This window comes from Danio aesculapii, chromosome 11 (genome assembly GCF_903798145.1).
Source record: "Danio aesculapii chromosome 11, fDanAes4.1, whole genome shotgun sequence".
Lineage (NCBI taxonomy): Eukaryota > Metazoa > Chordata > Actinopteri > Cypriniformes > Danionidae > Danio > Danio aesculapii.
Window position 1 is genome coordinate 20272862 of NC_079445.1, and position 26406 is coordinate 20299267.

Sequence of the window (26406 nt, forward strand, 5' to 3'; positions counted from 1 at the left end):
TCTACAGAGAGAGATCGAGAAGCAGCTTCTCCCGGTCCAGAGCGCGTATACGCAGTGGCAGATGGTCGAGCTGGGTATTTCTCCCTTGCCTGGCGTCCTTTGGGTCCGGTCCTCCAAGAGCAGTTTGTATATAGGAAAAAAAAAAGCTTTCCTAAAAGAGCAACACGGTCGTGCAGCGCGTCTTTTTCAAGACGTCACTTCGACCGTGCGTTTCTGGATGCGGTGGTTTCCTATCCCCGGATGATGGGCACGAGCACAGCGTTTCATGTCTGGGGGTCCAGCATGTTAATGCGGTGCTCGCAGGCAGTGCATGCCATCACTGATGTCATGTCTGTTGCGCAGTTAAGATCGCTCTTGCAACAGAGCCACCCACCCCAGTTGTCCCCCGCACTGCGGTTGGCACTCGGGCAGATCTGAGGGTTTCAGTGGGAGTAAATCCGCCGCCCCCGGGCCGCGGACCTCTCGCTCCTCCACGCGCTCCATCCAAGCTTCAGGTGAAGAGAAGCGCTCCGTCCTTGGATGGTCGCTCTCTCACCTGATGACACCGGGGGTCAGATGTCCATCGCTGCATCGGAGGATGGGCTGTCATTGTCTGATGAGGATGCGAGCCCGCTAGCTCCCTCCCTCCGGGGTGGAGAGCGCGGCGTTAGCATCTAAAAAGCAGACGTGATGGCCGTGCTTTCTCGGGCTGCTTCGGCCGTGGGTCTGGTGATGGTTTATCCCCCAGCCCCGCGGCCGGACCGACTAGATGGGTGTGATGTGGAGGATATAAGGAGGCAAGACCTTCAAAGCCTCCTGTCCCCTTCTTCCCGGAAGTGCACAGTAAACTCACGCTGTCCTGAGGGCACTTTTTCTGCCCGATCTGCGTGCGCTTCCATCCTCACCATCCTTGGAGGTTGGGCTGTCAAGGTCTGACGAGGATTCGAACCCGCTCGCTCCCTCCGGGACTTTGAGCGCGGCGTCGAATCCAGAAGCAGACTTTGCGGCTGTGCTTCCCCAGGCTGCTTCGGCCATGGCTCTGGAGATGGTTTATCCCCCAGCCCCGCGGCCGGACCGATTAGAGGGGTGTGATGTGGAGGATGAAGGCGAGACCTTCTAAGCCTCCCCATCCCCTTCTTCCTGGATGGGCACAGTAGGCTCACGCAGTGTGCTGCGTGCGCCTTCCCCCTCACCATGCACGCTATGGCCACCTACCAGCGCTACCAAGCGCAGGCGCTGGCCCGGCTGCGCGAGGATGGTTCTGACCCAGGACTGAGCATGCGCTCCACACCGCAACCGACTATGCTCTTACCAAAAAAAAAAAAAAAAAAAAAAAGTCGGCTGTGTGTGCCCTGGGAAGGACGATGATCACATCCGTGATCCAGGAATGCCACCTCAGGCTAAACCTGGTGATGTGCATGACGTTGACAAAGTTCGCTTTCTTAACTCACCCATATCCCAGGCTGGCCTGTTCGGCGACACTGGCGGTGAATTTGCCCAGGAATTCACGCCAGTGATAGAGCAGTCGGAGGCGATGGGCGAGGTCTCTATCGGCGGGATTGTATGACCGCTCCCCCCCGCCGAGCCATCCACATCCACTGCTTTTTCGCCGAGGACGCCCGCCCGCAGCTTTGCTTCGCCGCCCCCGCCTGCGCCTCCGGCCACGCGGCTGCGCCGAGCATCGCGCCGGCAACCAGCGTCCCCCGCCCAGGGCGCCGCTAAGTTCGGTAAAACGGACCGCGAAGCGTCCCTGAGGCGGGCCATCTGGGGAGGAGGGAATTTGCTCTTTCCCCGCTGGAGGGCGGGGCACGTTATTTAAAGGCGTAAAAAAAAAAAAAAAAAAACGCCATCAAAGTCCTCAGTGAAAGAGCACTTTTCCCCTCCTCCGGATGTGACAGCCCGAACACTGCCAGTCTGGGACGCTATGCCTTCCAGCTCGCAGGATCGGTGCATTTCGCCAATGGCTCATGGAGCACGAGAGAACGGTCTCCTTTCTCTCCACTCCCAGCCCCTCTCCTGGATTTTGAGTGCGAGACGAGAACATCTCCTCTCCTGCTCTCCTGTGGGACCCCAGCGCTCCCCGGATGAGCCCACTCACTCCACGCTGCCCCGCCGCTGGCACGTCAGCGATCGTGCGGGTGGGACCATTTGCGGGGGCTCTGCCTGCATGGTTAGCGAGGGCCAGCCCATCGCAATGGCTCATCCATACGACCAGACTCGGCTATGCGATTCAGTTCGCTAAACGGCCTCCCAGGTTCACGGGCGACCAGGGTCAGTCCTGCGTCCGCCCCTGTCTTGCGAGAGGAGATTGCTGTTCTCCTGGCGAAGGATGCAATCGAGCCGGCCCTCCAGCCGAGATGGAGCGCGGGTTTTACAGCCCGCACTTCATCGTGCCCCAAAAAAAAAAAAAAAAAAAAAAAAAAAAAAAAAAAAAAAAAGCGGTGGGCTATGGCCAATCCTATATCTGCACATTTTGAACCGCTGCCTTCACAGGCTGCGCTTCGGAATGCTTACGCAGATGCGCATCACGCGATGCGTTCGTCCTCAGGATTGGTTTGCAGCAATAGATCTGAAGGACGCGTATTTTCATATCTCCACACTTCCACGCCACCGGCAGTTTCTGCGGTTTGCGTTTTAAGGTCGAGCGTGGCAATACAAGGTCCTCCCCTTCGGGCTCTCTCTGTCTCCGCGAGTTTTCACCAAGCTCGCGGAGGGTGCCCTCGCGCCCCTTCGGCTCGCCGGCATCCGCACGCTCAATTATTTCGATGACTGGCTGATTTTTAGCCCACTCTCGGGAGCAATTGATTATGCACAGAGACAAGGTGCTCTGGCACCTCCGCCCGTTGGGGTTTCAGGTCAACCGAGAAAAGAGCAAGCTCGCCCCAGTGCAGAGCATCTCCTTTCTCGGGTTGGAGCTGGACTTGATCACTATGGAGGCGTGCCTCTCACGAGAGCGCGCCGAGGTAATGCTGAACTGTCTGAGAGAGTTCGACAGGAAAAAAAGTGGTCCCCCTGAAATTATTTCAGAGGCTCCTGGGGCATATGGCATCCGTAGCCGTGGCCACGCCGCTCGGATTGCTCCATATGAGACCACTACAGCATTGGCTTCACAATCGGGTCCCCAGACGCGCATGGCACGCGGGCCCACACCGAGTGACTGTCACTGCGCTGTGTCACCGCACCCGCACCCCCTGGAAAGGACCCCTCCTTCCTACGGGCCAGTGTGCCCCTAGGTCAGGCGTCCAGGCAGGCTGTCGTTTCGGCAGATGCCTCCAGTATGGGGTGGGGGGGCCGTGTGTAGCGGGCATGCTGCTGCGGACCTGTGGAGGGGAACCCAGCTGCATTGGCATATCAACTGCCTAGAGCTGTTGGCAGTGTTTCTCGCTCTGCGCCGCTTTTTACCGGTGCTGAGGGGGCAACACTTGCTGGTCAGGACGGACAGCACGGCCGCGGTAGCGTATTCCATCCGGATGGGGGGTATACGCTCCCGCTGCATGTCTCAGCTCGCTCGCCGTCTGCTCCTCTGGAGTCATACGCGGCTGAAGTCGCTGCTTGCTATTCACACCCCGGATGGGCTCAACCGTGCGGCCAACAGGCTCTCATGGCAGCTCCTTCCCCGGGAGAATGGCGACTCCACCCCGAGTCATGCGTAAGTATGCACTCCCCCCAGTGAGCCTACTCGCGCAGTTTCTGTGCAAGGTCAGGGAGGACGAGGGGCAGGTCTTGCTAGTTGCGCCCCTGGCCCAACCGGACCTGGATATCAGAACTCTCCCTCCTCGCGACGCCCCCCCTGGCGAGTCCCTTAGAGAGAGGACCTACTCTCTCAGGGACAGGGCACCATCTGGCACCCTCGCTTAGTTCTGTGGAACCTCCACGTGGGGTCCATAAGACGCGACGAGGAAGACTTAGGTAACCTACCGGTGGCGGTGGTTAATACCATCACTCAGGCTAGTGCACCCTCTACGAGGCATGCCTACGCCCTGGAGTGGAGTCTATTCACTGAGTGGTGCGCTTCTCGCCGAGAAGACCCCCGATCTTGCCAGATCAGTGTTGTGCTTTCTTTTCTTCAGGACAGGTGGAGCGAAGGCTGTCGCGCTCCACACTGAGGGTTTACGTGGCCACCATCTCCGCTCATCATGATGCGTGGGTGGCGGCACCGTGGGGAGGCATAACCTCATCATCCAGTTCCTCAGAGGTGCGAGGCGGATGTTTTTCCCCGCCCCCCTCTCATACCCTCTTGAGATCTCGCGGTAGTGCTACGAGCCTACGTGGGGATCCTTTCGAACCACTCGACTCAGTATCCTTGAGATTTCTGTCCTTGAAGACAGCTCTGCTGGTCGTGTTGGCATCGGTTAAGAGGGTTAGGTACCTGGAGGCATTTTCGGTCAGTGACTCGTGCCTAGAATTCGGGCCGGCCTACTCTCACGTTGTCCTGAGACCCCGGCCCGGCTATGTGCCCAAGGTTCCTACCACGCCGTTTAACAATCAGGTAGTGAGCCTGCAAGCGCTGCCCGCGGAGGAGGCAGACCCAGCCCTTTCATTGTTGTGTCATGTTCGCGCTTTGCGAATATATGGGGACCACACTCAGAGCCTTAGATCCTCTGACCAGCTCTTTGTCCATTACAGTGGTCGGCAGATGGGAAGTGCCGTATCTAAACAGAGGTTGGCCCACTGGGTAGTGGATGCCATCTCCCTCGCCTTTGGGCCAGGGTGAGCCGTGTCCCCCGGGGGTGAGAGCGCACTCCATTACGGAGCATCGCATCCTCCTGGGCGTTAGCACGCGGCGCCTCTCTGACAGACATTTGTAGAGCTACGGGTTGGGTGACACCCAATACATTTGCAAGGTTACAATCTGCGAGTGGAGCCGGTTTCCTCAAGGGTATTAGGCAACCCTTGGTGATTGAGGAAACGATTCGGTTGAGGTGTCGAAACACGCTTGCTGCGCCACTCTCCCTAACCCGGAGATACGTGCGCTTTTTCAGCTTTGTCAGTTTAGGTCCCCATTTCTTTGGCGAACCCTGCAGAGTTCCTCCGAGGCCCCCAGCACCTGACTCAGCGGAGGAGTCAGGTGTTGGCCCGTTACGTTGTCGGCATGCCCGCTGGTCAGCCCGCGTTCTGGGTATAGGTGCCTGCTATGTGTGATCCCCGCTGGCGATCCCATACGTTCACTCAGCCACGGTATAGTCCCCCCTTCTAGGGCAGGCTCGTGTCTTCCCTCCCCGCTAACCATCCTTATGCAAGGACTCCCCATCTCTGGGCTAGTCCATAGGTTGTCACCAGGTCTCCCCTCTGGGTAACAGGTGAGCTCTGCAGCGTCCTCCCTATCGGGACTGAACGCTTTCCCAACGTATTGTCGTATCAAAACCTATTTTACCGGGTTATTGCGACTCCCCGAAAAACATAACTGTTCTGAACAGGTAAGTGAGGGCCAGGGGACACGTTGGAAGACTGTGTCTCGGGGCGTTGTAGGTGCGCTCGCTCTACTGCGTGGCACACCCTTCGCCAGGGACGCAGTAAGGTTCTTTCGTTGTGGCGTTTTCCATAGATTTCCCCATAGTGGAAGTTTCCACATAGCATTGGAGTTCCCCATCCGAAGGGGAACGCTACGGTTACTAAAGTAACCCTTCGTTCCCCGAGGGGGGAAACGGAAATGCTATGTTCCTTCGCCACAACGATTGTCCCTTAGCTGTTGAGCGTGAAAGTCTCTTCAGCTAGAAAAGGATGTCGAGCATGGCACTGGCTGCGTCTTTATAGCATGACTGATTGTCATTGACGCCAGCTGTGCACGCTGATGCTGCCAACTCATTGGCATTTCATTGGCCCGTTTTTATACTCTTTCAGATGATTGGATTCTGACGAAATCCCCATAGTGGAAGTTTCCACATAGCATTTCCGTTCCCCCCCTCGGGGAACGAAGGGTTACTTTAGTAACCGTAGCGTTTCTTATACATAAATTCCTTTAATTGTCTTTGTGTTAAAAAAAAGCATGTATTTGGCGAGTATCATGAGGGACAAGCTATGATCTTAGACTAGTTAGACTAGTGTTACACTATGATCTCCTTTTGGATCTATTACTTTCTTTCTTACAGTACCAGTACAGTACAGTGTTGTGGAATTCTGGATTCTGATTGGTTGTGAAATATGGATTATGGCTGTAAAACTATTTCAGATTTCCTGATTTTAACACTGGGCCACGCTTTCCTGGCTTTTCCAAACAGTGGCATGTTCTACTGTTTTCAGAAAAATATTGACAGACACATTAATTTGCACTAACCATGGTATAAATGCAATATACACCCATTATATTTGGTCTTTTGAATTATTGAACCTTCAGTGCCCACCCAAGGTTTTACTCCCCCTCATAAACTAGCACCGAAGCTGAGTGTAGCCATTATGGTTGGAGACCCATTTGAAAAACAGCCCCATTGACCACAGCAGTCATTTACTGTAGCTACCGGACAAAAACAGCTGCAATGTACAGTAATGACATAATAGAGCTGACATAAAAACAGCACAGCCTTAGTTTTCTTGCACTCGGACACATTCAGTCGTCTGTATCACGACCTCTGGGTACTTATTGGCTCCATGCGGGATTATGGGATCATGTGAGACTATAATGATTTTATTAATTAAACTGTAAATCCTTGTGGGTCCCATAGCTCATAAAGAGAAATTACTTACAGATCTAATAAACTACTTCTTCTGATTGCATGTTCTGTAAGTATATGTGTGTGTAAGCAATTTTAACATCTATTTTATCAAACATTGAATTTATTACAGGGTATTTGGACATATTTAGATACTGTTATTTATTCCATCAACTACGAATAACTTTTTCTGTATACAAATATAGAATAAATACTAGACATACAGTGGGTATGGAAAGTATTCAGACCCCTTTAACATTTTTCACCCATTTTATATTTCAGCCATTTTCTAAAATCATTTAAGTTGATTTTTTTTCCTCATTAATGTACGCACAGCACCCCATATTAACAGAAAAATTAAATTTTTCAGATTTAATCAAAAAAGAAAAACTGAAATATCACACGCAGATCACTGAGTTTTGTCAAGTTGGATTGTAAACATTGGTGGACTGCCATTTTTAGGTCTCTCCAGAGATGTTCAATTGGGTTTAAGTCAGGGCTCTGGCTGGGCCATTTAAGAACAGTCACCAAGTTGTTGTGAAGCCACTCTTATTATTTTAGCTGAGTGCTTAGGGCCATTGTCTTGTTGGAAGGTAAACCTTCGGCCCAGTCTGAGGTCCTGAGCACTGTGGAGAAAGTTTTTGTGCAGGATATCCCTGTACTTGTATTTAAGGGTGTGAATAATTTTCATACCCACTGTATTTTCTTGGCTAGTTTATACGTCAGTGACAGATAATAAAAGCCATAAAAGTCAGTCAGAAATGTAACGGTTGCTGTTCATTTTGGGATATAGTTATGCAGTGCTTCCCACAGGTTTGAAAAATACTTGCAGTGGTAGCCGGATTGAAACACACCATTTACCCACATCACATACATAGTTAGCTAAATGCGACAAACAAAACAATTTCATTTTTAATAATAATTGTATTTATTATAATGTTTCAATGGGTTAAAGCTATTCAGGAGCAATATGCACCCACTGACAGGTAAAATCTGCTTCTCTCTCTCTTTCAAGTTCTAAGCAAATTTAAATGCCAAAGCATTTTACATATGTATATAAAATAGCCTATGAAATATATTAACATCATCACACTAATAAAATAACCAGCAAATGAGAAATAAATGACAGAAAAGTTAATAAAAACAGACGATATTTCTAAAACTTATCATTATTGGAACATTAAACAAGTAGTTTTTTTTTTTTAAATAAGGCAAATGCGTTGATTAACTATTACTAATGGTGTACTACTAATGGTGTACATACAGCCAGCTTAGATGTCATTTCGTCCTCTCTGAGTATATACTGTATAGTGAAGATTTTCTGAGTTGTTTAGATTAATGAATCTATTATTTACTTTTTCTCTCGGTATCGTGGCAGTGCATGTGCATGTGCTGTCAGCTTTAATAAAAGAGTAATGCAAAAACGCATACAAGCTTTAGAAAGCGAAAGCAAAAGTTAAATTCTGGACATTTTAGGAGATTTAGAAACCCAGGCCAGACACATTTTTTAACTGTGAATCTGAAGAGCACGTGAAACTGTCTGCACGATTGTTGAAAGAACAAAACTGGTAAACTAGAGAAGATTTTGCACTACTTAATTGATCGCGGATGTTTGGTTATATTGAGTGGAAGCAAAAAGTATAAAAGGATGTTAATAATGGTAAAAAAATGTGTCACTAAATATACTTGGGTGGTCGTTAATATACCTGGGCAGCCCGCCCAAGTAAAGTCTATGTGTGGGAAGCAATGAGTTACTAGTTACAATCGAAAGTAGTAGTATTTTATGAATAACGGCTAGTAAAATAGTAGTATGCCATGAATAAGATCTAATAATATTTCATAGGAATGAATATGTAGTGAATAAGTACTAGTCTTCAAGTATTAGTTCTTACAGAGTAAGTTCTAGCAGCTAATGAATAATTAATCAAGGGAAAAGTTACTGTATAAAAAAAGTTATAGCTGCATGAAAACAGAAAGCAGTATTTTTTGTAGATTAAATGTTAAAACTGCTTGCCATAGTGTGTGTGTTTCTGTACATTTGCTCATCTGCATAAAGACGAGTCTGTCTGCTCTCTGTCTCTCTTTCTGTATCTTAACAAGCTGCCACTCCTGCGCTGATTGCAGTGGTAAAGAGTAATTAACTGAGGAGATAGAGTTTTATCTGCGCTCGCCAGCTCAAATCTGTGCACAGAGTAATGGGATTGAATTGGCCGGTCACCATGGCAGAACTACAGTAAATACTTACTGTATTAAAAAGTGGCAGGTAAGCTGTGTAGCCGACTGGGATTACATGCGGATTTGTAGTGCCAAAGCCTTCATCAGGGTTTGTGCCAGGAGTGACAAGTGCTGACGTTTTGTGTGTGTGTTTGCGTCTGTGTGTTTGTATGTATATGTATATATATATATATATATATATATATATATATATATATATATAGTTTTACAACAGTTGACAGGAAAGTATGGATTTATAGATTAAGCTTTTTCTACAATTAATTATCCAGAATTATATTTATTAAAAAATATTCAAAGAGCACTAAAAGTGTAAAATTACACACCATTTTATTGGGGGATTTAATGATTTATTTTGAGAATTAATACTTTAATAATTAATAATATGGTTTAAACAATTTGATCAAAATGTTTTTTGTTATTGATTTAATCAACATAATTCAAAGATTTCTGTCAGTTGAGAGTTGGCTGTTGAAAAATCAGCTTTGCCATCACAGGAAAAAAAAAAACTTTAAAAACGTAATTCTTCTGGGCTTTGGCCTTAATATCACAGCCAATAAAAGATATTACTATCTCATATTTTTGAAATTTGCTCATAATTCATATGGGTTCACGTTAGAGCTCCATGATATTGGAAAAAACTCACTCTGCAATGTTTAATGTTTCAGCAATACATATTGTGATATTGAGTATACTTCAATACTGGTTCAATTTGGATAGAATTCATAATTTTAGATTGATTGGGATGGTTTTGTAAGGAAGTGCGTAGAACAGGGGTGCCCAGACCTTTTCGTATGAAGGGCCAAAAACCAAATATCACTATGAGCCATGGGCTGAAAGTAAATATACCAAACTATATTACATTAAATTTGCCATAGGTAATTTCCTAACACATTTCATATTATTTAAATATAAATAAATAAATAAATAAATAAAAACTTTACTTTAAATTGTATTAACTAACACAGCATAACTTTTCAAATAAGAACTTATTGCAATAAAAACAGTGAACAGTGCAATTTAAGTCAAGCAGAATCTGCCTTTGCCTTGATTTGCTCACCAAAGTATTTGCATTATCCGCTATCCAGTAATGTACATGACAGTATGAACATTTAAGCTAAATCTAATTAATTTACAATATTTTATTCAAACATTTAATTTCAGTTAGCTTCTAACAATAATCCAAACAAGCAAAAGGTTACATTAGATTTTAAATGACAGTCTCTAAACCAGAGATGCCCAAACTATAGGGTCCGGTGGCCAGAGTTGGTCCCATGCTAACATTTGATTTAGCCGACCATCCCATTTGGGAACAGAGGAAGGATGGACGATTATCTTTGACAGAGATCGTTATTTCAAAATATTATGTAACTTTTTGTATGTTTTTTTGTAATTAGTTTTTTTGTAAATGAATCTGATTGTTTAAAATGTAAATGCTGTCACTCGATAGACAGAGGGCAATGCACAAGACATCGGCGAGCAAGTCAAATCAAAGACAGGTGTAGCTTAGTGTATTTAGCAACTCCATTGTGTTGTTAAGATTTTTTATGTTTTTACTGTATTAAGTTCATTATACTTTTTTAAATATTCTGCATTAGTTAATATAATTTAAAACAATGTTTTGTAGTTATTTTTAAATATTAGGAAATAAGTTAGGAAATTACTGATGAAAACTTTAATGTGATATTGTTTGGTATGTTTACTTTCGGCCCACAGCTCTCAGTCAAGCTTGGTTTTTGGCCCATCATAAGAAAAAGTTTTGGCACCCCTGTTCTAAACCATCACTCTTCCTTCCTTCTCAGATGAGATAGCGGGCCAAATCAAAGGTTACCATGGGCCAACTTTGGACTGTGTGTCCTAGTTTGGGCACTTCTGGTGTATAATATAATAAACCAATCACAAGCATTGATAAATACAGAGCAAAGATACGAATTAAATAAACGTATTTTATGATTTGCAGGAAGTCTAGCAGGATTCAGGTACAAATTGAATATCCAGTAGTCTTTGTATTTATACATAATTATAATGTTTGTAGCTTTCTTTCTTTGTAGTTTTCTTATAATTTCTTGTGCCTGATTGCTTTGAACTAGCTTGAAATGCTAGATCATAAAAAGATCATAAAAACACATGCAAATATGTAAATAAATGGTAAATTTCTGGTTATTCTTTGCAATGACTCCACAAATCATGTACTATATATTTTCAACTGTGCTCCTGGTAAACTCTAATCATGATTCACATTGCAATATCGATGCTGATATATTGTCCACAAGCCTGTAGCCAGCCTAGTGAAAGGGGGGTTCTTTTTCCTCCAAAAGTGGACCTTTTTTGCATTTTTCCCCACATTTTCTATTTGATTAGCTTGTCTTCTGGAATCATGTACATGCTTTTTGCAGTACCAAAAATAATAACTGTTTTGTCAAATTGCTTACTAAGAGCATGTGCACATTTTGTCAGTACAAACACACACTACATTATTATTATGTTTCAACTTTATCATATTTATTTTTATGGGGACTTCCCAAAGAGGTAGATATTTGGCAAAATTCAATACTGCAATATGCAATCGATGTGTTTTCAATAATATTTTGCACTTTGCGCGTGTTTGGCTGTAAAAGTGCACCTAAAGTTGTTTCTCTAAACAGACGCAGGTCAGATTTTCTCCAGGAAATTTGATCTAAAAACAAATAATTAGACCCATCCAATTTCGTCTGGGATGCATTCCAGACCACCTTCTGAAGTTGATTTATATCCGAACAAAATAAAATGAATGTAGTGACCAGTGTAAACAGCCTCAAAAACATAGAGGTGACAGGATTAGGATCTTTCGCTGTGATGTGACGGCTAACAGCTGAGAACTCTGCTTGGTAATACAGCCTTCATTGGTCAAGTATTTTCAAAAATAGGAGGTTACGGGACAAGTCAATAATGCCCAATATCCAGGACGTTCCGGCTAATGCGGCAAGTTAGTCCAGAACCTCATGGTAGCAACAGATTCTCATCTATTAGGAAGTAAGCATCTATTGGCAGTCTTTTTGAACATATGTTAATATTTTGCGACAATGACCCTGCTGCCTGCTTTCTCTTCCATCTCTTTTCGACCCATATCATTACTCAACGTTACCGCTCGGTGGGTTATTTCCCATGAAGTCACATTATTGTGGCTTTGAGACTGCATGGGATTCGAATTACTGGCCATAGTTATTTAAAATTACACTTTATTATGAAATAAATATATTTTAAATTACATAAAATAATTAAAAGGACAAATTCTGGACCTTTTGGCTATGAAGGGTGGGTCGTTCGAACCACCTTAACCCCCCCCCCCCCCCACCCCGGCTATGGGAATGGTACATATATTGTCCAATATAATAAACCCAATGAGTATATCCATATATACAATAAAGAAACCAAAAATGCACAATAGAAACACATCATTACTTAAAGAAGCTAAGATGTGAAGCTAACAGCAGACGGCTTCTAAAAATCAATTAGACATTTCTGTATTACAAGAGACTGTGTGCACCTGTGTGTATGATGCGTTTCTTGCTCATTGCCTTGTTCCTCTTGCAGTAACCCATGCTTCTATAATTGTCTTCATGCACGGATTCATCACATGCATTTTTGATATGAGGATGTCAGCCATTTTCCTCTATTTCATCAGACTAGAACAAGGCTCGCTGAAATCCGCTTTCCCCTCACTTGAGCTCAGTAGCAGCACAGATCACTTCTTATTACCCATCTCCTCACTATTGATCAGGAGCAGCGCCCTGGGCAATCAGACTGGGTTTTTTTCTTACAGCTAGAATCATTTAGTGATCTTGATAGTGTTCTGTTCTCTGCTTTTCTTCCTCCGGTGGTTTTTCTCAGTCGGTAATGGCGATTAAACCCATGACCCTGTCTTAGGCAATCTTCCTTCCTTTAAAAACAGGCCAAAATTGGAATATTGATTCAATGAAAATTTCCATTGATTTCTGTCCATTTTCATTATGTGAAGAAAAGGAAGCCAAATATTGGTTGCTTGATCGTTGGAAAAGCAGAAAGCTTTGCTTCACCTGAAAACTGACCACGGTTTTACTACAACCACCCAGCTGTAGAGAAACCATGATAACCAATGATGGGAATAACGGTGCTATAAATTACTAACAATGATGCTTTTTTCAGTAACGAGTAATCAATCGAGTTACTGTTTCCCCAGTTACAACACTGTTACCATTACTAACAATAAAATTCACGTTACTAGAACAATGAATCGGTTTTATGCAAGCAGCATCTCTCTCAGCCATCCATTGGCACAGTGTGTGTCTGTGTGTGTGTGTGTTCGGGGCCAGGGCGGAACACATAACCAACCAGTGAGGATGATTGGTGTGTCTGTGAATGTTGTGTAACTGAGAAGCTGCTGATGATTGACCTAGATTGAGTATCTTTTGTGATACTCGAAAGATACTCGTGATTTTTCGTGATACTTTCGTGTTTGAAAAGATGTCCATCCACACTACACCGATGAAAACGCACATCACGTATCGTAGCTCCAGGAAGTGAGCAACTTTGAGCACAGCTCCCCATGTGAGAGCAGAACACGTTGGACAGTTCATCAAGGATATACCGCTGGATCTTATGTCCCCATAGTTGTTAAACATGATATTCAGCTTGTCTCTTTCTAATGGTCTTTCTAATCTATTGCTTGTTCTGAGGTAACGGGTTTTGGCTGAGCGCAAAGATTAATTAATAAATTAATTTATGTAACCAAGTACACTGATTCTGCACATTTGACTGATTTCTTGCCTATATTTCCTTTACTGTATATACTTATTGTATGTTATACTTTTATAATGGCCATTATTGATTATTAAGACTGATTTTCAGCAAAAAAAGACAGGGTATGTTTTATATTTTTCAATAAAAGTGAAAGTAGGTGGTTTTGTTATAGGCTCCGTTTTTGTTATGAATATGCATACAGTGAACATGACGGTCATATAACTAGGTAGCTACACGATGCCTCAACAATTTTGGTGTCTGTTAAGCCGTTAATATCAAAATGAGAATAGTCATTTCCTCATTTCATTTTTTCATTTTATTGTTAAGATCGTGAAACAGCATAGCCAAGGTGATGTAAATGAGGTTATAAAGTAACTGTTCCCTTTGAAGATTTACCCGACGTGTCCTCGGGAAAGAATGGAAGTCTGAACTTTGTGCACTTAATGTTGAGAAAAAGCCCCAATCAGATGTATATAGCCACACCTCCATTTTCATATGTCTCTGTTTTTCGCTATCCACACTAACACGGAGCAGCATAGTTTTAAAACCAAAATGGCCTCTTCACCATTTTCAAAATGCTACGATTTTGGCACTCGAAAACTCTGGGAAGTGTGGACGAAATGCGTAAATGTAGCAAAACTTATGCGTTTTTAAGATTAAAATGTATTAGTGTAAATGGGGCCTCAGTCGTACCAATGACCAGGATTCAGGATGATGGCAAATCCAACAAGTTCAAAGGTAGCTTTAGCAAACTGGAAATATAAGCACTACTTTTCCCTTGTGGAGGTGAAAGGAAAGAATGGTTGTGTATCGTGCAACTTATGCCCAGGAAAAAAGAGTCTAAACCATCTATTGTGTTTTATTGTTCAATAATGATATATATTATAAATATTTATAATGATATGTTGAATTTGATGGTTGTCTCTCACATTGTTCCGCACCTCATTAAAATAGTATAGATTAGTGTACAATGTTTTATATTTATTTTATAGTTATTTGACATTAGATTTTGTTTTTCAAGTATCGCAATAGTTACTTTCCTTGGTAATTAGTTACTTTTATAATTATGTAACGTTTACATTTTGAGAGAAGTAACTAGTAACTATAACTAATTACTATTTTAAAGGAACGTGCCCAACACTGATGATGACCACAAGTTAATTGTTTTGCTTTTCGAACCATATGGTATATGGTTTTAATACAAATAAATCAAAACAAAACAAAAAACTAGTAGCCTTAAATAATGATAGCTAACTTAAAGTATTACAATGAAATCACAGTTTAACCTTGGTGTTTGTTGTGCAACTGTTTTTTTTTTTTTTTTTTTTTTTACAAATGATTAACAACCCTTTTAATAAGCATGGCCTCTACAATTTTACTACAGTAAAACCATGGTTAATTTTCCTAATGTTAAGGAGAGAGATGTTTACAATAAAATACTGACTTAGCATTCATTTTACAGAACTATTGTGGGTGTAACTCTTTGCCTTGAAATCAGAAAAAAAAATGAAATCAGATGTAAAGCATTAAAGTTCACCCCCTGCTAGTTTTGTACGCCTCCATCATGCGGATTTGGATGCTAACCACCGTTACACCCACGCTAATCAGCGTTCCACTGAGTTGCCTCCGTCCCAGAAGAACTAACTTTACCAAACAGACTAAATATTTAACTAGCACAGTTTAAGAAGCATTCTTGAACATTCTAAGTGCACAGCAGGTCATCTAAGGTTTATATCTGGAATGGGAGAGACTATGTTTTCATTGTGCTCTACTGCTAAACTGAAGCTAACGCTACAAAACACTAAGGCGGTTTACTGATGACTTTATTAAGACTGGCTCTTTTGTATATTCATCTTCTTTATTTTGTTTCAGACTTATTACAATCTTTAACAGAGACTTTAAATAGTCACTCAATATTTATCCAAGTACCACACAAGCTAAACATCAAGCAGTTGTAGCATGCTGTTAGCTGATTAGCACACTATTGCACTGTAGTGCTATCAGACTATTCTACTTGCTTAAGGCTTTTCTTTTTTTGTCATACTATTGACTCAATATTGTTGCAGTGTATGAAGCACAGTTCACTTAGAAGTCACTTTTAAACTAAGCTAATATGGTCCGTTCAGTCAATTTGATTGCATGGATTTATAGCGAAATAACTAGATTATGCTTGTGAAATTTTGCCAGTGAAAAGTTTGTAATTATTTTAAATGTAAAATTAAACCCTAAACCTTCTTTTAAGCCTAACCCTAAAACTTAAAAAGTTTAGTTAGAAGCAGATCCTGGTAATAATATAACTGTTTGTTATGGTTGTGGTAATCATAGGCAATATTCATTCATTCTTTCATTCATTCATTCATTTTCCTTCAGCTTAGTCTATATTTCAGAGATCGCCACAGCAGAATGAACCACCAATTAATCCAGCATATGTTTTAAGCAGTGGATGCCCTTCCAGCCACAACCCAGTACTAGAAAACACCCATACACATTCATTCACACACACACTATGGCCAATTTAGTTATACAACTCCACAGAAATGTCAACTGGCCCAGCCGGGACTCGAACCAGTGACCTTCTTGCTATGAGGCGATAGTGCTAACCACTGAGTCACTTTGCTGCTTTTATGGGCAATATTATTATTATTATTATTATTATTATTATTATTATTATTATTATTATTATTATTATTATTATTACATATTTTAAAAAATATATTCTAAGGTTTGCTGACAATTGTTCTGATATGGGTTTGAAATTTTTGAAGCAACAACAAAAACTAATTTCTCCAACAGTGTCTTCGGTGTAGGCTACAAATTAGACTCTCAACTCCAAATAAAGCTTAAAAAGCACTTGAATATAGATCAGGCCGTGATCCAGCATGTTTATAGCCTACTGGTGATTGATAGATTAATAGCAGAGCATAACCGCAGATTCAATTTGTACAACACTGTAAACCAACAGTTTGGCGTTTTTAATTACCATCCTCTCCTTGACTTCAGAAGAGCTGCATTTCTCTGCAACCAAATCTGAACTGAAATGGAGTTAGCAGATGAACTTACACATTTAAAGCACTCATCCAAAATAAAAACCAACAGCATGGCAAGCACGTTCATCAAGAATAAAAACTAAATTGTTTGTATTTTTCAATGATCTCTCTACACTTGTTTCTCCTGCAACAAATGCTAAAGGTGAACAGTCATTTACATTCTTCGTCATTCTTCAGAAACTGCAATTTAATGAGCTTATTAAGGATTTCTTAGCAAAAAAGAAAAGGAAAACTTCTAAACCTACCTTTAGTAAATATATATTTAACGTGTTTTTTTATCTGGCGTATACTATTCTCTTTAAGTCTTTGTTAAAGGCATAATTCACTAAAAATTTTTAATTTACTTAGTTTACTCACTCTCAAGTGGTTGCAAACCAGTTTATTTCTACTGTTGAACACTAAAGAATATTTTTTTGAAGAATGCTGAAAAACTAACCACTGACTTCCATAGGAAAAAAAACATATACTTTGAAAGTCAAAGGTTACAGGTTTCAATCTTTCTCCACATTAACTTCTTTTGTGTTCAAGAGAATAAAGTCAAACAGGTTTGGAACAAGTAGGGTGATGGGTTGGGAGGGCTATTGTAAAGCCTTACACCAAGCACCTTTAACTATGTGGGCCATCCCTGGAAATTATTTTAACAAAAATGCTCACTTTATTTCTTGAAATAAACTGAAATTAAATAAAATCTTTAAAACCCTTCAGTTTGTTTTCAAGACGACACTTTTAATTAAAAAAAATCACAGAATGAAAAGCAAAATTCCAAAGATTTTTACAAAAATCTAATCAGAAACAGAAAAAAGAAAAGGTAACAAATAAACAAGTGTCTCAATGTTACTAAAATAATGCTTATTCTCCCTAACTGCTTTGGAACAGCATGTGGGTAATGGAAAACCTTTTTTGGAGGGAAAAACATTGAACTTAATGACACTGTCAGGCTCTCAGTTTCACCTTCAACTCATACAACATTAGCACACACAAATAAACACACAGGGCGAACAATCTCTCTGCCTTGGCTGGCTTAGATTAGGCACATTAATTTAATTACACATGTCTTGTTTGCACTAAATCTGATTATCATCAGGCAATAACATCATGCATTGCTTCCTTTACCAGTGCATGGAAATCTCAGCAAGTTCTGATGTGTCATTGCGCTCTTGGTAATGTTTGACTCCTGTGAAGGCCTTGCTTGGATATATTGCACATTTCATCAAGCTCCATTGACTTGAAAATAGTCTCTCTCAATCTTCCAGTGTTTCAAAGGTGTCACGGTAGATGCCATGCATCTGCTTTACATTTATTTTATGGTCCGCCAGGCTCAAAGACAGAGCATAAATAAATTAAGAGCTAATCAAAAGCCTCACAGAGCAGCAAAATGACTGCGGTGACAGTTTTTTTCTGTATTAGCTGGTTTGTCATTGCGATGTCAACACAAAGAGAAAGGCAGCTGAGAAGTGAGGCTTCTGTGAGAAAGACTGAATGCTGATTCATCTTTAGCATTGACTGCTTTAGTCTATCACAGCAGCATGAGGAGAAACATGCTGTGCTGCTCCATCGCAGTTTCAAAAGCTAATATCTCTGTTATAATGTTTGTGATCACACACAACTATGCTGTCAAGGGAAAACAGTATAGTTTAAGTCTATAGGCAGTTTTGTTTAATGCTTAGTGTAGGCTTATGACTTAAAGGGCACCTATGTGGAAAATCAACTTTTGTAAGCTGTTTGGACAGAATTGTGTGTAGGTATAGGGTGTCCACAATCATATTGGGGTAATATAAAGACAATAAGTCTCTTTTTTAAGATTTCCTGATGTTAAAATACGATCTCAATCCCTCCAATTTTGAAGCCCACCACAACGTGATGTAGGAGTGCGGTTTCCCCGCCCACTGATTTGATTGACAGCCACCTATTAACATATTTCCAAAGTAACACGTATAATAATTTCAACAAGACAGGACGTGCACAAAGCAATTGGGATTAAAAGATCTGTTCAGGTCGCTGTGATCATCAATCATCATCAAATGTGATCAAGGATTAGTTTAAAACGTTTTTAAAAAGGTGTATGTTTGTAATGAATTACAGCAATTTTGCAGTTTTTACTTTATCACCACATCCGCATGTCATACAATTATACTAGGAAACGATTCAATCCCGGGTTTGCAGATATTAAATAAGGTTTATTTAGTACATCAACATAACGGATATCCATACAGCAGTGGATATTAACATGTATCCTGTCACATTTGTTGTGTGTGCGTGTGTGTGCGTGTGTGTGCGTTTGTGTGTGTGTGTGTGTGTGTGTGTGTGTGTGTGTGTGTGTGCGTGTGTGTGTGTGTGCGTGTACTTTGTAACGACATAGTGTGTGACTCATCATTGCAACTCCACAACAAATACATGAAATAATAAATGGTAAATTTCTTACTGTAGTATTTCTCACAAAAGTTACGTGAGATCTGCTTCCTTCGTGTCTATCACTGTGCTGTTTATCTGATTCATCCGAGGCAAAGATTGTTGGATACATATTAGCAAATAGCAATTATTTTTTAAGTTGGACATCAACTTTGGTAGTATTCCTCAGTCTGTTCATTATAAACAGTATTATAAGAAAAACAAAACATAAAATTATTAAAGAATACCTGTTTTTCAATTAGCGTTTTGTAAAAACAAATGTATAGTATGTAGTAAAGTATTTTTTTCTTTTTTTTTTTGAATTAAATGTGCTACTTTTTTATGTTCAGTTTAGTTCCATCATTTGCACGTATTATTACGTAAACACTGCATTTGGATCCTGTTAACTTTTCCCTGCCAGTATTTTTTTTAAAAGTTTCAAGCTACTGCCAGAATTTTTGATAATTTTCAGCTAAATTTGACGAACCTCAGAAAACTTTGTACTAGGATTATATACACATAGTATATATCAAAACAAAGAACCAAGTCTCTGCTTTCGAACTAAAATAATAATAATAATTTTATCTTTTTATTATATTAAAATAAATATGTTCCTTATTTTCTGTCAGTTTCATAGATTTATTATTATGCAAGAATCTAGCAAGAGCAAAGAGAAAGAGCAGATGTGTCCAGTGTTTTTCTGTTTTATGAAGAAAGCTTGAAGATTCTTCTGAAGAAATATTATGAAACAGACCTGAAGCGCGTTGAACTTGCCTGGCTAGTTATCATAGCACAGGTGGAAAGAATCTTGGAAGAATCTAATCTGTGTCTTGGACACCTGTCCTGTTATTTGTCACAAACATTAAGCATGTCATTATGAAAACACCCACACATTGGCGTCATGTGAAGTGTGTGTACATGTACTGTATGTGTGGGGCAGAACTTGTACACAAACTCACTCCTGTGTGATGTGAGCATGTGTTGTAATTAGGTGTGTCTGCACAATTATATGCACTCATTGTTCTGTATGAGCGGTGCATATGCTGTAAGTGCATTGGTGTGTGTGTGCACTTGCATGTAGGAATCCTCATGGTAGGGTGTAGGTGTTTGTAGCTTTTTGAGGACTGATTTTAGCCCAGCTGGAGTCAGGAAGGGGGACACCGTGGACTCAGCCTGTCCAGATGGCTCTCCACCCAACCACGGATCTGACCGGCCAATTCTTCCCTCATAAGGCTCTGAACTCACCTTTACGTTTAAAACCCTTTGGTATCAAACATACATAGGGCACATCTTGCGGTGTTGTTTTTCTTGGTCTTAAATCAAAAACAGAGAAGTTTGTAGGATGAAAATTGACATGCCAGATCATTTTCACCATTCAGGCTGCCAGATAAGTGTTGAGTTTTTGGCCGGGCCTTAAGTGGTAGAATAACAACAATTGCTAATTAAAGTAGTACTAAAGTGAATCTTTCTTGGCAAGCAAGATTTTTCTGGCTTAAAAAGCATAGAGTTATCTTAAAGGCTAGTCATCTGTGCTAAAAAAATTACAATTCAAGTCATCGTTTACACACCCCGGTGTTGTTCTTTCTCTTTAGGCTATTTAACCCTTTTGTGTTGTTCAAATTGACTAGCGTTTCATTATGTTGTTGGCGGTTTTTGCACCACTGACTTCCATTATAACCACTTTTTTGATTGCAAAGCCTTGACACCATATAATCATGCATTCTTGATTGTTGCTGGTTTGCCCTGTTGGGAAGAGGTAAAATGTGTAATTTTTACTGTTAATCATCAGTTGGCACCATTAACCCTTTAGATTGGGCTGGGCAAAAAAAGTTTCTGGCATTTATATGGAGTTATATGGAGCAAATTATATGTGTGTGCATAAATACACTTACTGTGTTTACTATGTTCTGAGAGCTGAGCTGCTTATTTTTGGTTTTATCAAACATATTAAGGTGTGCAAAGATCTCTCTCTTGCACACACACACATACAAACATTATTTTACATGGCCTTCTACTTTGTGACTATTTTTCCATTGCTATTGCCATTGTTCTCGGTTGTTTTCACATTAATATACTGTAAAACCACTAACAGTTGACCATGGTACAAATATTTGTAGAAGTATCTGCATGTCTGTAATTGATTTGAAAAACATGTTTGGAGGGGTGTCCTAAAACATTTGGAAATATAGTATGTGTGTATACTAGAGCTGCACGATTCTGGCTAAAATGAGATTCTCGATTTTTGGGCTTAAAACAAAGGTCACGGTTTTCTCACAGTTCTGTAGATGTAAAATAAAGGTTATGACTGGGCTATTATTATTGTTATTATTGTTATTTCTCAAACATATGGTAAAACAACAATAACAATATTATGTGTAGGTCTACTGCTGGTTAAAATGCTAAATTTTTAATAGACTTTGAATGGTGGACTTGAACAGACTTTAAATATGTCCTGGTCATTAATGCACAGTAAAGTGACATCAGAATTCAATTATTCATGATTCTGATGTAGAATTATTATGTTTTAGACATATGCTTGCAATCTGTCATTAACAACATTATTAGACAATTTTTTTTCTACTGGTAAAATCAGACATTTGTCATTATCAGATTCCATCTTGCATTATATTCAACATTATATAGGCTAGAGTAGTTATACTGACACTGTTAAACATTTATTCTGATGCACAACACTTTGTGTTTGCTATGAAAGAAAACAAATCAAAAGCTTGTCGTAATCATTACTCTAAAATGCGATATGATTATTTAAATGTTGTGCGCGCTTTTGGTTTCATTTTCACTGCTAAGTGCAGTTCATACTTCCCGCATGTCTGCCAAACGATCGCTCTGTGCAAACTGAATGTTATTTACAACTTTATTACCTGTTATTCACAGCCTGTGCAAGTTCTGTTCACTAAAGTAGACATCATTCACAGGCGTGCGCCCGCCCTCTCTGTGGTATCAGCTAATGGTAAGCTCACGTCACGTGTGATTTCGCGGCCGCGAATACATCTTTACAAGAAGACAGAAACAACATTTTTGGGTGATTTATACCTTTTAAAGACAGTATGTGACTATTTCAACACCATTTGGAGGTGTCCACGTTGCTGAGCAATGTAAAACAACATGAAGACTTGTGCGGCCGCCTTTGCTTTTCTCCTGAACTTGAAAATATGATTGGCAGAATTGTAGAAATGCTGGATTAAGATCATCTAGGGGGTCGAATTGAGATTGCGATCTTTTTTCAATTAATTGTGCAGCTCTAGTGTATACACTACCTGAGAAAAGTCTTGTTGTCGATCTCAATTGTAAAAGAAACAAACAACAACTTGACTTCTAGTTGATAATTTGGAAAAGTGGCAGAAGGTAGATTTTTCTGATCAATCATCTGTTGAACTGCATCCTAATCATCACAAATACTGCAGAAGACCTACTGGAACCCACATGAACTCAAGATTCTCACTGAAATCAGTCAAGTTTGGTGAAGGAAAAATCATGGTTTGGGGTTACATTCAGTTTGGGGGCGTGCGTGAGATCTGCAGAGTAAATGGCAGTATTAACAGCCTGAGGTATCAAGACATTTGTGCTGCCCATTACATTACAAACCACAAGAGAGGGCATATTCTTCAGCAGGATAGCGCTCCTTCTCAAGTTCCTGAAAGCAAAAAGAGGTCAAGGTGCTCCAGGATTGGTCAGCCCAGTCATCAGAAATAAACATTATTGAGCATGTCTGGGGTAAGATGAAGAAGCAGGCATTTAAGATGAATCCAAATACTCTTGATGAAATCTGGGAGGCCTGCAAGAACGTTTTCTTTTCTGTTCCAGATGACTTTATTCATAAGCAGAGATGTATAGATGCAGTCGTCCAAGCTCATGGGAGTCATACACAATATTAATTCTTTTTCCACTGCACCATGACTTTATAATCTATACTTTACATTATTTCTGTAAATTGACGAGACTTTTGTTTTTAAATAACTAAAAATCTAAACATGATCATATTTTATTTTGGTTAAATAAGAAAAATCTTTGCCTTTCATAGAAGCCACTTCTTAAAACTTGGATAGGCGACAAGACCTATCAGGTATTGTAGATTTTGGTGGTTTACAAGGAAGACATTTGTATAATGACATGGGTATGACCTTCTTGTACTCGACTGAGCTGGTTTACTAGGACATGCCTAGTGTCTCCGTAATTCAAAACGCTTAAAATCATACTCGGTCATCACATTAAGATTTTGCCACGTTTCATGTGATTGTTGGGTTTAGGTTTCGGGGTGGGATAGGGCCATATAATAAATACAGATTTAAACTTCTTGTTGTAATGCACTCAAGAGAAATATTTGGTCCTCAGAAAAAAAGTACTGTACATGAGTTGTTATGGACACATACATTTATACAGTACATAATGTGCTTAGTCAGAGTTTTATATTTTGTCATTTAGCTAAAAATAGGTTGTGACATGAAAATATATTAAAAATGTTTTATGTTTGTTAAGGATCAAAAGTAAATTTTAACATTTTTAACACTTTCTCTTTGTGACGTGATGAGAAATGGATCAGTCATTGATATGCTGATTTGGTGCTTAAAGGGCACATAGGTTACCGCTTTTTTCATATTTAATATAAGTCTTTTGTGTCCCCAGAATGTGTCTGTAAAGTTTCAGATCAAAGCACCCATCAGATTATTTATTATAGCTGTTTGAAGTGTCTATATTATAGCTGAAAAAAAGTTTTTGCTGTTTTTTTGTACTGGCCCTTTAAGGCTAGACCTCCCCGCCCACCGTTCCCACGTGCCTGTCAGCAATCGCCGCCCTCGGCTGCCTCACGAAGGAGATCTCATGTAACGTGTGTGAGAAATACTAGAGTAAGAACTTTAACAATCAGTATTTGATGCATTTTTTGTTGCGTTGCAACAATGAGTCACACACAGTGTTATTACACACACAGCGAGGACACAAACACATAGTGCAGACACATACACACACACACATAGCGCAGACATACACACACACACATTGCGCAGCAGACACACACACACACACACACACACATAGCGCAGACATACACACACACACATAGCGCAGCAGACACAGACACACACAGAAAGAGAGAGAGAGAGAGAGAGAGAGAGAGAGCGTTAAGCTTTGCACTCCTTTTGCACGCATATGTGACATGATACTGGTAATATCCCTCTGTATGAATATCTGTTATGTTAATGTACAAAATAAACCCGATTTAGACATCCACAAACCGCGATTGAAGCGTCTTCTTTTATAATTGTTTTGACACGCGGCTGTGCTGATGAAGTGAATCGCTGTAATTCATTACACACATGCACTGTTTTAAAACATTTTAAACTTGTAAAACTCACTCTTGATCACGTTTGATGTTGATTGATGAACCTAGCGAACTGAACAGACCTTTTATTCCCGGCTGCCTTGCGCTCGTCCTCTCTGGTTGATATGATTATACACGTGACTACCGCGACATGTTAATGCGCACAGCTGTCAATCAATATTGGTGGGCGGGGGGACCGCACTCCTGCGTAAAGTTGCGGTCGATATGAAAACCGCTAAAAAAAAAGGACTGGGTGTGTTTATTTCACCCCAATATGACAATTTATACACTATACTTACAAACATTTCTGTCCGAACAGCTTGAAAAGTAGATTTTTCACCATAGGTGCCCTTTAAGATCATTTTCAATGTCAAAAACAGTTATAGTAATATTTATGTGGCACTGAGGCTCAGTGGTTAGCACTGTCACCTCACAGCAAGAAGGTCGCCGGTTAGAGTCCCGGTTGGGCCAGTTGGGATTTCTGTGTGGAGTTTTTATCTTCTTACCATGTTTACGGGGGTTTTCGCTGGGTGTTCCAGTTTCCCCCACAGTCCAAAGACATGTAGTATAGGTGAATTTAATAAACTAAATTGGCCATAGTCTATGAGTGCATGTTTTACTCTTACTGTACTTTTGATCAATTAGATTCATTCCACTTGAACTTTTTGAACTTTCTTATTTGGATCTGATCTGCATTGCCCTTTTACATTTAATAAACTTATGTAAACACACACAAACACACAGTGAATGTGAGTATTAGTAAATGTTGACCTTTTCTATGCAGCTGATATATTTTGACATTCTTTATTGTAATGTTGAAGGTCAGATACAGGTTAATCCTGTAACCAGGAGCAAAGGTGATTGGAATGTCAGTGTAGATGCAGTAAAATGTTTTGTGTCTTACAGCTGGACAATCCTGATGAACAGGCTGCCCAAATCAGAAGAGAACTGGATGGGCGACTGCAAATGGCTGATCAATTCACAAAAGTAAGTGTTTATCTTTAAATACTACACACAAGGAACAGCTAAAAAGTAGAGTAGGATATAGCCTAATGTCTGGTTTTGTTACACTTATGCCCTATTTGGGATACCCAATCCCACACACATATACAGTACAGTTGAAGTCAGATTTATTAGCCCTCCAAAATTATTAGCCCCACTGTATGTTTTTTTCCCTAATTTCTGTTTAACAAAGAAGATTTTTTCACACATTTCTAAACATAATAGTTTTAATAACTAATTTTCTTTTATCATGGTAAAGCTCTTTTTTTCTTTGCTGAATTTATTGATAATCTCTGGGATTATGATCTCAAGGAGGTTTGATTACATGAATAAAAATAAGAATCAAATATCATATCAAAAACAGAGGAATATCATCAACAATCGAATGTTCCTTACCAAATGACCAATTAAGGCATTCTAATCCTAAAGAATTTTTTTTTCTCTCTTCACCTCCTTAAACAGGCTGGCCGCTTCCCTAAGTTTGTGTCCAGGGACATGGAGGCCATGTACATTGAGGAGCTGAAGTCATCAGTGAACCTGCTGATGGCCAATCTGGAAAGCATGCCAGTGTCCAAAGGAGGAGAGTTTAAACTGCAGAAGCTCAAGAGAGGTCACAACACATCCATCATTGACATGGGCCAGGAGGACGAGAACCAGCTCTCCAAGTCTGACGTTGTTTTGTCTTTCACCCTGGAGGTAAGTGTTCCTGTTTAACTGCTTGGATTAGAGTGTCACTTTTTCAGGAAACGTTGTTCTAAACATGACCTCTTGACTCCCTAAACAAGAAGATATCTTAGGTATCGATTACAGGGAGTGTCAAGACTGCAGTCTATAACAGATCGGTTAATCACTAAACATGTAAAAGTTAATTTCTAGAATGAACAAAGTGCTGTTTAAAGTTTAAATTAACTGTAAAGCTTGAATTAACAAGTAAGTGTGGTGTAAATTACTGTATTATTCCTGTCTAAAATTAGCACCAACTTTTTTCAAACAACAAAAAGTCTAACATTTTGAT

The 26406-nt window shown here is 40.6% G+C and overlaps 1 protein-coding gene across 1 annotated transcript in view; it reads left to right on the forward strand.

The window, feature by feature from the left end:
- The window catches only part of cadpsa (Ca2+-dependent activator protein for secretion a), a 267285-nt gene that overhangs the window by 68594 nt on the left and 172285 nt on the right, over nt 1-26406 (forward strand). The window contains 2 exon segments of the mRNA XM_056467741.1: nt 25296-25376; nt 25854-26087. Coding sequence (XP_056323716.1) covers nt 25296-25376; nt 25854-26087 — 315 coding nt within the window.